This window comes from Podarcis gaigeae (assembly GCF_964106915.1).
Source record: "Podarcis gaigeae genome assembly, chromosome: 2".
NCBI classification, from domain to species: domain Eukaryota; kingdom Metazoa; phylum Chordata; class Lepidosauria; order Squamata; family Lacertidae; genus Podarcis; species Podarcis gaigeae.
In genome coordinates, this window is record NC_139679.1 from 41,754,913 (window position 1) to 41,771,921 (window position 17,009).

Here is a 17,009-nt window from a genome sequence, read left to right on the forward strand (position 1 = left end):
AAGTATTGGAAGACACAAGATTTACCCACCCGGGAAGAATGGCAGATGAAGGTGATGGACTATATGGAATTGGTGGAAATGACTGGCAGAATCTGAGACCAGGGAGAAGAGTCGGTGGAGGAAGATTGGAGGAAATTTAAAGACTATTTACAGAAACACTGTAAAATTAATATCTGTTAGAAGGATGTTGGAATAATACTATATGATTTTAGCAGGAATGATTTAAAGGATTTGGGAATAACTGACTGTTAATTGGTGAAAGGAGGAAAAGTAAAGTTACATTATATTAAGACAATTTACAGGACAAAAATTTTAAAAGAGGGAAAGGATTTCCTGAAATGGATAATTAACCTAGAATACAAAAAAGGGAGGTGTGAGGAGGTCAAGGAAATAAGCTAATGAAAGATTAGTAATGAGGAGATCTGATGTATTTTTTTTCTGCGTTTTTGTTTTTGTTTAATGGGTCTCATTTCTCTGTTTGTTTTTTAATATATTGTGATGTGATGTGATGTGTTGTTTTGTTTTTGTTTAATGTGGTATTTTTACTTTTTCTTTCTGTAATTTTTTAAAAACTTAAATAAATATTATTTTAAAAAAAATTCTGAGAGGAGAAATAGAGAAATAGAGCTATTTTTATATTGTGGGTGAAACTCCTCAGTGGGACTTAAGAATGACAGTTCTGTAATTAATGATGGAAAGAGCGCTGTTATCTATGAAGGCGATGATATATGGAAACCATCTCGATTTGAGGATTGGAAGAACGGAAAAATTCACACAGGATTATTATTGGTGTTTATTGGCTTAAGGAGACTATCAGAAGAGATCAGAAAGAAAAAAGAGAAATTATATGAACAATATGTGATGTGGAAACAGCAAGATAAGACTGGATAGAATTATGAACTTTGTTTGGACTGATTTGGACATTAACGCAGTGGCAAGAAGATGATCAGAATCCCCCTTCGGATCTTGAAATATGGGTTCCCTCAATAAAATTCAAAATTCAGCTTTGTAATTCGGAATTTATGTGATGTGATTTGATTTGATTTGATTGGTCAGTTAATAAAAATTATTTTTTTAAAAAAAGAAATCACTGGAACTTTGTGATTGTGTCAATTTCCATCTCAATCCTGTCGAAGACATTTTCAGAACATTCTTTTCATCTGATAGTTAGGCAGGCACACATTTGTGAACTCTTTGTGCCATCATTCATACTCCAACAAGCTAGGTTTTGTTTTTCCTTTTCATGGTAGAAAGGAAAATGTTTGCAACTCAAAAGGAACAACCTACCAGTCCCAAGAAAGATTGAAAGAAGCAAACTTGGTTCTCTATAATGCGTTGGTGCTTTAGGAAGGTCTTGTCTGTGTAGTCAAAGCGAGTCCCAAAGATGACTGATGAGATCACATTGGAAACAGCGGATGTGATTCTAGTTGTTGGATCAAAGCCCTCTCCTGTAGGAGGAACCAAAGACAGTCAGCAAGGCCTGATGAAAGTGGACCCCACCATCTTCAGACCCCAATACAAAATTAACTCTAAAAAGTGTTTAAACAGCTTGAGCCTGGTAGATTGCATTTCCATCAGTCCCAAGAACCAAATGTTAAAGAAATTAAAAGTAGTAGTAAAATGCTGTAATCAAGACGGCTGTGCACAGCTCTACCCCTGACACCGACCTGATGTGAGGCCTGAATCTGGGTCCACAAATTGGCTCCGACACAATATTCAGGGCAACCTGGGCAACACTCAAATTGTATCCAGCCCTAAGTCAATTCAGGGGGCTGTGCTAATTTTTATTTTTAAACTCTAATTAAACATATTTTTTGGGAGGTGAGAGGCAGAGAAAAGAGGCACTGGGTATCTTCTCTCCCCTCCACCCCCCCGACACCTACCCCATCCATAGTCCAAATAATGAATCCCGCACCCTCATTTCTCTGTGATAACATTCCACTTAATTAACTCATTTGATGCCAATTCTGCTAGTATTGCCTGCAGCAGAGTTTCAGTTGGCTCACAAGGCCATGTTGACACTAAATAAAAATAAAAATAAACGCAAGGAATGGAAATGTGTTGATGATTACATAGTACAAAGATGCTCCAACCAGAATCTATTGATGAGCATAGACTGAGCTCACAAAGACAAGAATTATGATGTTGAAGATGGAATTTTGAATAAGTTAGTAAGTATAAACACATTAGTATTACAGTGGTACCTCAGGTTACATATGCTTCAGGTTACAGACGCTTCAGGTTACAGACTTCGCTAACCCAGAAATAGTGCTTCAGGTTAAGAACTTTGCTTCAGGATGAGAAGAGAAATTCTGCTCTGGTGGTGCAGCGGCAGCAGGAAGCCCCATTAGCTAAAGTGGTGCTTCAGATTAAGAATAGTTTCAGGTTAAGTACGGACCTCCAGAACAAATTAAGTACTTAACCCGAGGTACCACTGTATTTGTAAATAGAATCAAAGAAGCCATGCATGGGGGGAGGGGAGTCACAAGTTTATGGGGAAAGGGAAATGTGTAACAATAGTTGATTAAATGTGGATATACAACTGTTAAAGGCGAAGAATACATGACGAGTTTTATTTATAGTATTTGAATATTCAAAGTTATGTGTCTTACCTATATCATTTGAATATGTAACGTATATAATTAAATAAATAAATAAATAAATATAAACCCAACAATTTTCACTGAAACAATTTACACACAGTATAATCTTCAGTGTGCACACCTAAGAAGTGTAGGTAGATTGTCATAGGCATTACTGAATTAGTGGAAAATATTAAGCTGGAAGTTCAACACATGAGTTGGGGTTCACATGAGCGTGCAGAGAGTTGAAAGGACAAATGGGAAAAGCTTGCCTCTCTGCAGCCACTGAGCCCGACAGCCACATATTCTAACTATGTCAAAAGCTTACATACTATAAGTGCCCATTCCAATATACCGGTGCAATCAAATAAATGCCCTCTCCTTGCCTTGGGATAGTGCTTTCTAGGTTTTATTTTTTAATGAGCTAGGTGACCTTTTGTGGCTGCCAGTGCCTCCACCAGGCAAACAGCTTCCTCCTGCACCCTTTCAGACATTGATCTCTTTCCCATTCCAAAGTCTCTCAGTGTCATAACTGTGAATCTGCGCAGCTCTCTCCATTGCATGTCACTAGAGTTGTCTATCCCTGGAAAAAAAGAGAGGAAGGTCATTCCGTCAGTTCTTGACCCAACAGGAACCAGCAGGATGTTTCTACATGAAAAGGTGGTTCTGGTGCTTTCCACCTTAAAATTATACCCCCATTTGTAGTTACAGTTCAGCAACCAGTTGTTCCCATTCTCTCAATTATCCTGATAAGGTAGGCCACAACAGCCCAGTCCCAGGTAAGATCCTCCCCCTATTGTGTGGGCAGGTGGTCCCTCTCCCTACCCAGTCTGATCACCTTGGCAACGCCTCCCCAGGTGGGATTGGGCATCTGGCTGAATTAGGCAGAGACCTCCATGTATCTCACCTGGGGAAGATGAAGCCAAACCTGTGGTAATGGTGCCACATAGGGTAGAGGGGGATGCACACAACCACGCAAAGGGCGCCCCCATTTAATGTGGGGAGCGGTCATTCTCTCAATTATCCTGATAAGGTAGGCCACAACAGCCAAGTCCCGTGTTGTGTAAGGGATTTTTGCTCTTCGGTAGAGTAAGTACGTCCAGTTCGGCATACTAATGTATGGCAGGAGACAGGACACACTGCCTTGCCTGACTCCAGGCCACAGTGTTGGCTGCTGTTGAGGTGGGAAAGTGAAATCATGTCACCCATGTTCAGAATGGCATGCTTTGGCCCAGGAGAGACGTAGCAACATATACAGTTGCTATTTTCAGTTTGCAGACTCAATAAATGGATGATGTTTTGAGTGGCAAGTTTATATTTATGAGTGTTTATGGGTGAGACAGTTTCCCTTGGGGGGCAGGAAAGAAGCTTCTTTGGGGGGAATTGATTTTCAAAAATGGTTCTTTGGAGAAGCGGCCACAGCAAACAATAATGCCTTGCTTGATAGTGTTTGTCTTTCTTTCTTTCCTAGACATGATGCTTATTATCATAGTTATACAAATAGCAGCTACAGAGAAGTCTGAGCAAAACTGGGACCATGGAGGTTAGACTCTCTCTACATGACACCATGGGACGCGGGTGGTGCTGTGGGTTAAAGCCTCAGCGCCTAGGGCTTGCCGATCGAAACGTCGACGGTTCGAATCCCCGTGGCGGAGTGCACTCCCGCTGCTCGGTCCCAGCGCCTGCCAACCTAGCAGTTCGAAAGCACCCCTGGATACAAGTAGATAAATAGGGACCGCTTACTTGCGGGTAGGTAAACGGCGTTTCCGTGTGCGGCGCTGGCTCGCCAGATGCAGCTTTGTCACGCTGGCCACGTGACCCGGAAGTGTCTCCGGACAGCGCTGGGCCCCGGCCTCTTGAGTGAGATGGGCGCACCAACCCCAGAGTCTGTCAAGACTGGCCCGTACAGGCAGGGGTACCTTTACCTTTACCTTTACATGCCACCATGGTAACAAAAATCACCTCTCTGAGGCTTCTAATTGCCTCTTAAAAGCTCTCATTGGTGCACATGGGGAACAAATTGCCCTGAAATGCATATACAGCTTTAGAAAGACACTTTTTGATGGCAAGTAGAGAGAGTCAAGCTTCTCCTTCCCATTGTCTATGGCCCCAAGATTATTCAGACTTCTTTGTGCTGGCTATTTATGAACAAAATGTTAATGGTACTCACACAACTAGTTTGGCCCTAAATTGGGGACAGCATTACAAATCAAAGTAGAGCTGAGCTATACATAAAAAATAAAAGGAAATAGCCTACCATGGCCTTTGGTCATTCGATTACTAATGGGGCTGCTCATACGCCCACCAAACTCTTCAGCATGATCCATCAGAGCATCTTTTACCGCATCAAATCCACAAAGCACGACCATAGGTTTGGGTCCCATCCAGACAGTGAACATAGGGCCATATTTCTCAACCAGCTGAAGACACAAAGACAGTGTTATTTAATTAGGCAGTGAAACTTCCACTGGAGTGATTATCTTAAGGAACGGTTGCAATATCTCTTAGGGCACCTGCAGCTTGTTTTGTGCGGGGTTTTGCAGGCATATGCTGCAACATGTCATTGATGCAGTAACAGTGCATTAGTGGCAGAATTCAGCTTTCTTAGTTGTTCTGCAATACATCTCAGTATTATTAAATTATTGCCATCTGGAAGGATACATTTATTTATTTCATAAAATTTACATCTATGCATTGTATATACTGGAGTGCAACAAAAGACACATACACCTGAACATTTGGGCTATTACTAGCTACAGTATTTGAACAGGAATCTATGGGACGTGCACTGACTGGAACAAAACAGTGTGTACACCTCAGGACTTTTGCAAGTGCAAACAGTATTCAAAATGGGATTGTGTATAACTACTCCAATGTCACAATGAGTACAGTACAAATAATCATGAATGTGGAATAAAAAGGACATCTGAATGGCTCCTGGGAGAATGGGCTGCTGGAACGCTGTTCTTCCTGAATGAGGAGGAACCACATTTTGAACTGCCTCCATAAAAGAAAGAGAGTCTTGTGAAATCTTATATTCAGCCCCACCAACTTCATCAGATGTTTGATTCACTTTAACAGGTATGACACTGCAATAGGTATCACATCATACATTTCAGTATGATCAACCACTGTTTCATATCTCTAAAGCATAACCATATAATTATGTCCAGGCCAATCAATGAATACAGAGCCATGCTTCTTGATATGCTGCCTGGTTCTGCTTCAGCTTGTTATTTATCACATTTGGGGGACAACTGCCCTAAGTGATCTTCTAAAAATTATTTAGGTTACAGTGCAATACTGTTATGGAAGTATATTGGAATTTACTCCCATGTGACCTACCAACCACAATCAGGGTTTTAAAGTATGCACAGAGTCTCCATGAGTAGTGGAGAGCTTTTCACATGTTATAGGTATCATGCAGTGGAAGGGACAGGGCTTGGCAATGTGCCTACACTACCTTTGACTGGATGTGTTTACACATGTACCCGAATGCAGCTAGCTTGCAACTTAATGGTTTCAGAATTCCATCTTGGAAACCACCCTGTGATCCTCAGATGATGAGCAGTACAGAAATTTAATAAATAAATAAAAAAGTAAAAATCTAATGTATATTGCTGCTGCTGTGCTTTTTCTAAATGAATATTGCTATTTATTGTGAGTCCTTCAGTTAGGGTGCCTCCAGACTGTCATTATTTTGCAAGAAGGATTCAAGCACATGCCATAATTTTGGGTCTGTGCAGTTAACATAATCCTAGTGCAATAAATCCACTTTAAAAAAGAGGACTTTTTGCTGTTTTGAAAGCGATGGGGAAATACATTGAAAAGCATAGGATGAATAAATGGCTATAAGCAAACTGCAAGCTAACCAGGATGAATGAAGAATGAATGAATGCTCATTATTATAGAACCACCCTGAAAGCAAATCAGAACAATTGTTCAATAAAGATATCACTTCTTTTTAAGTTTTGTGCAAGCAAATCAGAATGAATGATGAATGCTGAATAAACCAATGGTCTGGAGGGATATTAAGTTGATTCAGGGAAGCTCCAAAAAGGAAGCAAAATAGACACATGCCAACAGTAAAAAAAACAAAAACCTAGTAAAATCAAGTAATAAAAAATGCAAATAAAAAGAAGGAAAGAGAAGGGAAGCAGAAATCTGTGCCTTTATTATAAGGAAGAATAGAAAAGTATATAAGCAAAAGAGGGCACAATTAACCTTCTGTCCTTCCTCTACACATTGCTTCATTCCAGACAATGATTGTTTATGCTGTGCCACAGGGACAAAGGAACAGAGGGAACAGAGGGAAACCGCAACAAGAAATGGATTTACCTTTGAATAGTTTTTGCTCAGAGGCAGGACATCTTTCTGCAGCAGGTTCCCCAGGAAGAACCAGGGAGTGGGGCCTGGAGGTAGCTGGCTTTTCTTCTTGTACATTTTTAAGGAATAGAAAATGAAGATGAAGAAAACCCAGAGAAGGAGCAGAGCTCCTGTTACAGCCACTTCCATCTTCCTCTGAGGCTCTTCTTTTGGTCAAATAGATCCAGGAAACTACTTAAGAAAGACAAGGTGAAAACACAACTGCTTATTAGAACCCCAGCCAAACCCCAACTCCAACCTTCTCCAAATAATCTTTGTTCCTTTATTTCCAGTATGTGTTCCATTAGGAAAGGTGGGTTAATCATCCACATAAGCTCTAGACCTGGACTGAAAATAGGTTAATTTCTATGCTCTTCAACATCAAGGTTGCGTACAGACTTACATGTAATAGATATGAAAGCTTATTTCCTTTAACACAACCATTAAACACAGTCGTACCTTGGAAGTCAAATGGAATCCGTTCCTGAAGTCCGTTCAACTTCCAAAATGTTTGAAAACCAAAATGTGGCTTCTAATTGGCTGCAGGCAGCTCCTGCAGCCAATCGGAAGCCACAGAAGCTGCAGAAGCCCTGTCAGACGTTCAGCTTCCAAAAATAGTTCACAAACTAGAACGCTCTCTTCCAGGTTTACGGCATTCAGGAGCCAAAATGTTCGAGAACTAAGCTATTCAATAACCAAGGTCTGACTGTATTATATACTTTTAAACCATAATATCCACATTAAAACACAACCACCCACCCAGCACCAACAACCTCACCCTTTTATCCATCCATGGGCATCCTAATACCAGTAAGGATGATAGGCCAGACTCCTCTGTGAGTAGATTCCTAGTCAGATCTGAGCTGGCATCTCCCAATTTCAACCAGCATCTACAAGGAATTGCTCTACTTCGCAGCAAATAAATTCTGGAAATGCCACCAAGTTTTGACTGAAATCAAGTGAGCCACCCACCCACCCTGAAAGGAAATATATAACTCTCCACTGCCTTATCTACCTTTGTCAAATGTAGTGCAGCAAATCATACGAAGACTGAGTAAATTGGGAGAGCTTTCATGGCCAATGAACAAGCCGACCTGAAAGTCACATTGAGCTTGCCAGTCTGGATGAACAGGAAGTGTGTTACAACACAGATAGTGAAGCAATCACCCTTGTGAAAAGAAGCATTAATTTAGACTGCATGGTACAAATAACCAATGTGCAGTCGATATCTGCTATTGAAACATTGTCAATATTTGGTGCGTTTGTCCTTCATTTTCAGTCACGTTCAGTCACAAGTTTCTTACCTGATGCATTTTCCAGCTTGGACATAGGATATGGATGAAGGAAACAGAATATTTTTGTAGTAAGTTAATATATTTGAGAAATACTTATTGTCATGCCTGCCTCTAGAACATTTTTGTATCAATTAAAAATTAGGGCTAAGCTTTCTTTGTGGAAAAACTCCTGAGTAATCTTCTTGTGCCTTAAAATATTTATGTTATCTCAACAAAACATGTAACTAAACTTAGCAAAACACTATGGTCCAACACACAGCCCAAGGGTCACATGTAGCCCTCAAGGTCCTTTTTGGTGGCCTTTGGCAACATTTGATGTCTCCACCCCCAGTGTTCAAATTCCTTCTCAATGCCAGGTAAGCAAGGCGCTGGGCTTTAGGAAGGAGGCATGAAGGCCGGCTCTGACAGGGTCCCAGAGTCCTCCTGTCTCCATCACAAAGCCTAGTTAGCGCTTTTCCAGCTTTGAGAAGGAAGTGAGGGGGCTCTAGAATGCTGCCAGAGCCTCACGCCTTCTCCTTCCCAAAGCCTAGCACCACGCTTAGGCAGCATGAAGTTTGGTGGGGGGTTGTCAAATTTTGGGCTCACTCGCTCCTGCTGTGAAGCATGGCAATGAATGACCCATAAGTACTCTTGCAGCCCATTTGCAATCAAAGGTTGGACCTACCCATCCATGAACAACAGATGGGTAGGGGAAGAACTTTTCTCTTGCTGTAAAATTTAAATGAAATTGAAATTTAATCCAAGCCAGAGGAAGCAGGAGAAAGTTCAACTTTCCTCTCCTTCAAGGGGTCTTCCCCTCAAAGGTATTCAGATTCAGCTGCAGAAAACTTTTTATTGGCTTCTATAGCAATAAGTAACAGGTAGAAATGTGCTCTGTCAGTTCTTCCATGCAAATCTTTTCCTGCATTGTTTCGACGAATGGAGATGGGGGAGACAAGAAGCATATTTTGAGCAAGAAGCCCAAAAGGCAACTTCCTTCTCTCCACATTCTTCTGCTGCTACCCCACCCCTGACCCCAAGCAAGTAAACATGCTGATCTGGGCATCTTCTATATAATTATCTCTCACATTCTTGGTAGCTAAGCACAAGTCCCTGTGGCAACCCAGTTGTGTAAGAATAATCAGTCAAGAGAATAAACATGTTTCTTTTGAGGGTGGGCAATAGCATTAAAAGTAAATTTTAGAGGCAGGAAGTAAAGACAGAAGGTAAGGCATTTTACTTGAAAAAATATGAATTGCAACAGTTGTGTGGCATGACAACATGACCCAGAGACAAAAGCAGAAAGGAATTTCTAAAACTGGTTCTCTTGCATAAAAACATGTCATTGCACAGCATTCTGAAAAATCACCATGAATGGGGTTGAAGTGGAGAATCACCATATATTGTATCCACACTGTCTGGGACTTTGGGAGATCAAGGCCATTCAGGTGATGATAAATCTTCCCGTTTCCCTCTCTGTAGTAATCTGATCGATCCATGTGTGAAACACACCTGGGGAATAATGTAACCCTGGAATTCTGTACGGCACATTGTGTCTTGTGGTAAGCTCTCAAGGCTCTCTTCTTCCTATCGTTGATCCTCATGGACAACAGCATTGGTATAGGGCATCCTCACCCTATCTTCCATGCCAGGGACATGGCTGGCACCTCCCACCTCATCAATCTATTGTTGAACTGTTGTTGTAACAAAAAACATTAGGAGCTCTATTTCCAGATTTCTGAAACCACTACACATCTGACACAGTGAAAACGGAAGGAAAAGTAAAACACGCAAATTCTCCTACTGACAGGAGCCCATCCTTTAACACTTCAAGCTTTGCTTTTTAGTTTAGGAAAATATTTATCTGGAGGGCATCCTTATGGGTGTTTTAAAAACTTTGTGTGGCATGTAGAACAGAGTGGAAACTTTATGCACTCCCCTCACACAATACATTTGTATTGATTGATTGAATTTATATTCCCACTCTTCTTTGCCATCTATATGGTAGGATGCTCATATCTCTGTTATTTCCAAAACTGGTAAAGACCAAACCAGCTGGGCATATTATAAACTAATCCTGTAATTAATGTAGATGCCAAGGTACTAACAATAATTCTTGCCTGTAATAGTAATTTAGGCTGCAATATTAACACTAGAACACCAAAATCAGTTGGACTCCCCCCCCCCCAAGGCTGCTTTAAATAATAAAAAAACCAACACAGCTAAAAAAAAAAAGCATCTGAAACATATATATATTTCTGATACACACACAGGCAATTTATTTTTGATACACTGAAAAATGGATTTCTTCACAAATTTACGGATTGTATTAGAATTTAATTTCATTCTTTAAAACTTCTTAATACCACCAAAGAACTGATATTATTGCATGTTTTTGATGCATGTAGAAATGTAGTAATAATAATAATAACAACAACAACTGCTTTATTTTTTAGTTTTTCAGGCATAACTAGATTTATTATTTTCCTAAAGATATCTTCTGTAAAACAAAAACAAAATATATTGACATAGTATTTCATTTAGTTAAGATCCTTATTATATTTCAAAATTACTGACACAGCCTTAATTCATAATTCAGGTAATTTACTGTTTTGCAGTATCTGCTTCACACACACTTCTAAAGGTATTATCACTTGACATTCCATTCATTTTTGCAGCCTTGTTTTACTTCTGTTCTGTTTACTGTGAATAATTGGCATTGAATAATCTGCAAAGTGTGGCACTGAAAAGTGAGGATAGCAACACATTATCACCCATGCAACCTGCTAGCAACTACTAGCTGGGATGATGGGAGCTGATGTCTGAGAATATCTGGATTAGCCTGTTCAATTTCTGCCTTGTCCAGGGGTGCTAACTTTAATAAAATATCGGGGGGGGGGTAAGTCCTGCCCTGCATAATTGATCACAAGATGCGGCATATGCACCCCATTTGAATGGTAATATCTATCAACTTGGAGGGCAGCCTCCGCAAATATTTTACTGGGGGGCGGCTCCTCTGGCCTGTTCCACCTAAGCTTGGAATATTTGGTTTTCCTCAGTACTGTTGGATTCAAATCTCTCAGTGCTTCCATTCTACTTACTACAAATAGTTTTGGAGGCACTGACTTGATCCCTGCTGCTTAGTTTACCTCACTGGATCACTTAGAACGTCTAATGGCTTTCATTTGTAAGCATGCGCTCTTCATTTTGTACTGCATATGAAAAGATGTGACGTCCATTTCTTTGAAATCTCCCACCAGCTGGAAGGTGAAGTTCTGGAGCAGAACAGCGAAGAACAGGAACAGTTCCATCCGAGCCAGGGCTTCCCCTGGGCATGCCCGTTTTCCTGGCAGAGAGAAAGAAGGCAGAGCCAATCAATAACCAAAGACCAAGATAGTGCACAGCAAATGCTAGAGTTTAAGAGTTTTTTAAAAATCCAAAAAACCAAAGCAAGCATAACAAGGGCAGCAATAGGGCCAATTCTCAGTTGGTGTCTACAGCTCTCTGCTTGCACACTGTTATGTACATGAAAGGTCAAGGTGGTTCAGCAAGTAGGTTTTTGAGCTGTTGGTCTCCAGTTTGTCTTGCTTCTCTGACTCGTGGGTGGCATTTCATTGTAGACATGTTATGTAGCATCAAAGTACACCAGGATTTGGAAGACCTGCTTGATGCTAATCTGGAATAGGCATGTTTTAAAAGCCAATTAAGCCACACCAACATTCTTTTTCAGGTAGTAGCCTGGAGGTAATGAGTCATTGGGATGCGGGTGGCGCTGTGGGTTAAACCACAGAGCCTAGGACTTGCCGATCAAAAGGTCGGCATTTCAAATCCCCGTGATGGGGTGAGCTCCCGTTGCTCGGTCCCTGCTCCTGCCAACCTAGCAGTTCGAAAGCACAAAGTGCAAGTAGATAAATAGGTACCTCTCTGGCGGGAAGGTAAACGGCGTTTCCGTGCGCTGCTCCGGTTCACCAGAAGCAGCTTAGTCATGCTGGCCACATGACCCAGAAGCTGTACGCAGGCTCCCTTGGCCAATAAAGCAAGATGAGAGCCACAATCCCAGAGTCAGCCATGACTGGACCTAATGGTCAGGGGTCCCTTTACCTTTTAATGAGTCATTAGGGCAACAGATGATCCAAGGAACTCAGTGTAAGACAGCAAATGTGTGGGACCTCTTCATACCGATAAAGCCAAGAACTTAGACAATATGTGACCTATTTCTGGGGTCTGTGTGTGTGAAATTGCTCTCATTTGAAAAGCAAAACCAAATCAGTTTTATGCAAATCTGTGTGAGTTTGTGTGTAGAAACCCTTGCTCAATGGCTCCACATATGCATATTAGGTCCAAAGCAAATATTAGGTTAACAGGAGAAATATCCTTGCCCTTCATTCCATCACTCCAATTCCAGCATTTATTTATCTCCTGGAACAGCAAACTTTTTCACTGTCCCTCAGACCTTGTGGGGAGCAGGACTATATCTGGGGGGGGGGGGGATGAACGAATTCCTATGCCTCACAAATAACCCAGAGATGCATTTTAAATAAAAGGACACATTCTACTCATGTAAAAAATGCTGATTCCCGGACCATCTGTGGGCCGGATTTAGAAGGTGATTGGGCCAGATCGGGCCCCCAGGCCTTAGTTTGCCTACCCATGTCCTAAAACCATCAGTTTTCTCCCAGCGTCCCACTCCTACCCACACACCGGCCACCAGCCCCAACCCCACAACATGTGAATCAAGTCACCTGCAGAAAAAGGCATGAAGGCATTTCTTTTCTGGAACTGACCCTTCTCATCCAAGAAATGTCCAGGGTTAAACTTTTCTGGAGTCTCCCACTGGAGTGGGTCATAGTGCACAGTTGTGAGCATTGGAACCACAGTGGTGGACTTCAGGGAGAAGATAGACATTGCATTATTTGTTTTGGTTTCACAGTCATATAAGAAAGGACATTCTTTTCAGAAAGACAATGATTGCTGAAGCAGTCTGTCTCACATAATTGCACAGCATTCTGAAAAATCACCAGAAATGGAGTAGGTGGGGGAAACTTACTACGACTTTTCTCCACACTGCCTGGAACTATGGCAGATCAAGGCCCTTCATGTGATGCTAAATCCCTCCCTTTTCCTCCCCATAGTAAACTGCTAATTTCATGCGTGAATCACACCTGTGGGATGATGTAGCCCCGGAAATCTGTACGACACGTCGTTGCACGTGGGAAGCCCTCAAGGCTCCCTTTTTCAAATCGTTGAGTCTCATGGATAACGGCATTTGTGAAGGGCATCCTCACCCAATCGTCCATGCCAGGGATGCGGTTGTTACCTACCACCTCATCAATCTCCTGTTGAACTTTCGCTGCAATGGAAAGCATTCAGAAAATGTACTTCCAGAACTCTGGAGCTGCTTTTCAGCTGACACAGTAATATTTTCTCAAGCAATTTCTCTTCCAAAATGCAGGGAGCATCATCTGAATATTTGTGAATTATTCATATGATTTATGCTGTACTGCATTTGTGATTTTCTACTATGTTCTATCATGCCATTGTTATTAATTGTTTGTAAGTCACTTTGGGATTCATCTGAGTGGAAAGCTGCATGAAAATATAAAAAAATGTATGTCAAATCATCTTTCTCTTCTTAGAAACTAAGGCTAAAGTTAACCCCCATTCAAACCTCCTTGTCTGACATCTTTAGAGGTGTAGAAATACTTTTTTGTTCTGCAATGATCTTTATGAGTAAGTCTTACTGCCTCTGAATAGCTTTGCTGTTTTTTTTATCATGCAACTTCCAATTGTTCATTGATATTTTCTTTACTTGGTTTTTTAGCATCACTATTACTATATTAGTGAAATAGTGCATATTTTGCTGTTTTGTTGAATTTACTGCAAGCGACCTTTGAAAGATTTTGTGTTCAATAGCAGAGCAAATCTGATCTTTTGGCCATTTAAGTACCTTGAATGTGTGGGAATTTAGCCATCAAAAGGAGGCTGAAGACTAAGGCAGTGCTTGAGTTTGTTGACCCAGCAATAAAGAGTCCAAACACGCACTGGACAAGCTCTTCGGTGCTGTAGATATTCTCAGGATTGGTTTGTTTCTATAAACAAGGCAGAAGGGAAAGGAGAGTGGAGAAATTGAAGCATCTCATCCTATTCCATACAATAACCTTGATGGTCTGGTCTGCCAAGGCCTTGTCTTCTCAAGGCTATAAATGGAATGAACTGTGTTAACTTCAAACACAAGATGTACATTGCTCATTGCAATATAAAGATATTGTTGAATATAAGGACATCATTGAGAACCAGTGGGGGGAACCAGTGGGGGGGGGGAGAATTCAGGCCACAATCTCATGTATGATTTCATTTTGGTCAACTGTGTTTCTCCTGCCTGGGTTGATGTCTAAATAAACTGGAGGAAAGATGTTTCCATCTGAGATTAGTTTGGAGATGGACTTTAGCAGCCACCAAAGCCAAGAGAGTGACAATGGTTCAGAATGAGGGAGTGCAACAACAATGAGGGACAGTTTCAAATTAACGACAAATGAGGGACCTCTCAGAAATGTAGGGAAAGAAAGTTGTGGATCTCCCTACCTTCTCTGACCTGATAAGGAAGCAATCAATATAGTCACGGAGATTCTGAGGATCCAGTGTCCTCCTGTGGAACTCCACCCTCTCACGAATGAAGGCCTTCATTTTTTCACAGTCTGCTAATATCTTCCTGTGCTGTCCAGGTAGGTAAGCCATGATTCCTGGGACTAAATTATAAATCTGGAACAGAAGCAATGGGGAAATGAGGAGATGAGATAAACTGCAATCATAAATGAGATAAATGAGAAATGAGATAAACTGCATTTGCGTCTCTCTCGTTCAGAGGTTATTAAATTAATGTGGCTTTTGGAACTTCTCTGCCACTGCTGCTGTTGCTGCTTCTACTGCTACTACTAGTAGTAGTCATGTCCACCAAGCACATACAGAGACTTTTCAAGTTTCAGCTTCCTGCTGTGAGAGCTCTGCCACTCTTGTATCCAGAAATGAGTCATCAGGTCACTTCTCTCACTCCAATGGAAAAATAGGAGCCTTCTCTGATGCTTTTGTCAGAGTGCAACATTTTTGCTTAAGGTTACAGCATTCAAACATGGCATTTTATGTTAACTTACAACTTTAACAAAAATGTGATGATATTTTTGGCATTATTTGCATAAAAACATGCCACTGGGGTGAAGAACTGGTTTGGATTGCAGTTTGTTATGTGGGAGAAAGACCTGTAACAGATCACACTGAGATGAATTGAACCACATTTTACATCCCTACTGGTGACATAAGTAAATTTGAGGAAGTATTCCTGTTTGAGTGCAGAAATAGTTATCAGTAGAAACACAGAGGTGGAAGAAAGACCCCCAGGTTCAGCATGCAGAAGGAACGACATGCCTGCATTGATAAAGTACGGATGTAACCCATGAAGTCCTGCACAATACGCAGGTTCTCCAGCAGCACCGGATCTTTGTAGTCAAACCGATTCCCAAAGACAACTGAAGAGAGGACATTTGAAACAGCACATGTGAAGCTTCTTCTTGGGTCAAAGGCCTGCCCTGCAAGAAAAACAAGACATGGTGAGTGGGGCTTGGCAAGTTGGTAATAGTAATAGTAGTAGTAGTAGTAGTAGTAGTAGTAATAATAATAATAATAATAATAATAATAATAATAATAATATACCCCTTCCATCATCTGACTGGGTTGTCCCAGCCACTCTGGGGTGCTTTTTTTTTGCCTTTATGGCAAAACTGATATATTTTCCTTTTGATATCTCCCTGGAATTTAAGGGACATGGGTGGCGCTGTGATCTAAACCACAGAGCCTAGGGCTTGCTGATCAGAAGATTGGTGGCGAAGGGGGAGTTCGATGGGAGTTGGGTGGTTGGTTGGAGTGGGAGTGAATTGGGATAGAGTCTGTGGGTAGGTTGAGTTAGTGTAGCGAAAAAAGCTGAGTCAGGAACAGTTAATAGCTAGGAAGACAGGTAAATATGTGAGAGGTGATTTAGTGAGTGAGAGCAGGTAGTGGAAGTTATAGGTCTGGGTAGGCACCCCATGATTGTAAATGACTGAGATGGTTTATGAAACCACACACTTGTTAAACTGCAATAAATAAACAGAAGTTTATGTTCCAATTTGACCCTGACTGGACTCAGTATTTTACCAGGTAGGGCCTGGGTGGTGGCAGCGAGAAATAAAGTGGTGGCACAGGGATCAATAGATAGTGAAACGTCCGGGGACCCTTTGTGATCCCTGTTCCTGCCAACCTAGCAGTTCGAAAGCATGTCAAAGTGCAAGTAGATAAATAGTTACTGCTCCAGCGGGAAGGTAAACGGCGTTTCCGTGCGCTTCTCTGGTTCGCCAGAAGTAGCTGAGTCATGCTGGCCACATGACCCGGAAGCTGTACGCCGGCTCCCTTGGCCAATAAAGCGAGATGAGCGCCGCAACCCCAGAGTCATCCACGACTGGACCTAACAGCCAGGGGTCCCTTTACCTTTACCTAAATTCCTTGTACATGACACCTGCTGATATTTATATTTAGTAATACAGAAGTACAGTTTAAGTGTGAGGATCATAGAATTATAGAAATGGGAAGCCGAGGGTCATCATTGCAGGAATCCCACCCACAGCTGTCCCTGCTTGGGCTCGAGCCACCAACCTATGTACGTATATGTGAAATCTAATGTTTAAGTATTCATTGTTTTGTGATTTATTCTAATATGGTAATGGAATAAAGTTTATTTTTAAAAAGAGATAGATAATGAAAT

General features: G+C 41.3%; 1 protein-coding gene across 1 annotated transcript in view; it reads right to left on the minus strand.

Moving 5' to 3' along the window:
• Positions 1-17,009, minus strand: part of LOC310839570 (uncharacterized protein) — a 41,797-nt gene that overhangs the window by 12,492 nt on the left and 12,296 nt on the right. Inside the window, exons 4-13 of the mRNA XM_083728201.1 lie at positions 15,641-15,801; positions 14,804-14,980; positions 14,169-14,310; positions 13,384-13,571; positions 12,964-13,105; positions 11,384-11,567; positions 6,921-7,119; positions 4,840-5,002; positions 3,016-3,165; positions 1,288-1,448 (exon numbers count right to left, since the gene is read on the minus strand). Coding sequence (XP_083584327.1) covers positions 1,288-1,448; positions 3,016-3,165; positions 4,840-5,002; positions 6,921-7,119; positions 11,384-11,567; positions 12,964-13,105; positions 13,384-13,571; positions 14,169-14,310; positions 14,804-14,980; positions 15,641-15,801 — 1,667 coding nt within the window. The remainder of the gene's footprint in view (positions 1-1,287; positions 1,449-3,015; positions 3,166-4,839; positions 5,003-6,920; positions 7,120-11,383; positions 11,568-12,963; positions 13,106-13,383; positions 13,572-14,168; positions 14,311-14,803; positions 14,981-15,640; positions 15,802-17,009) is intronic.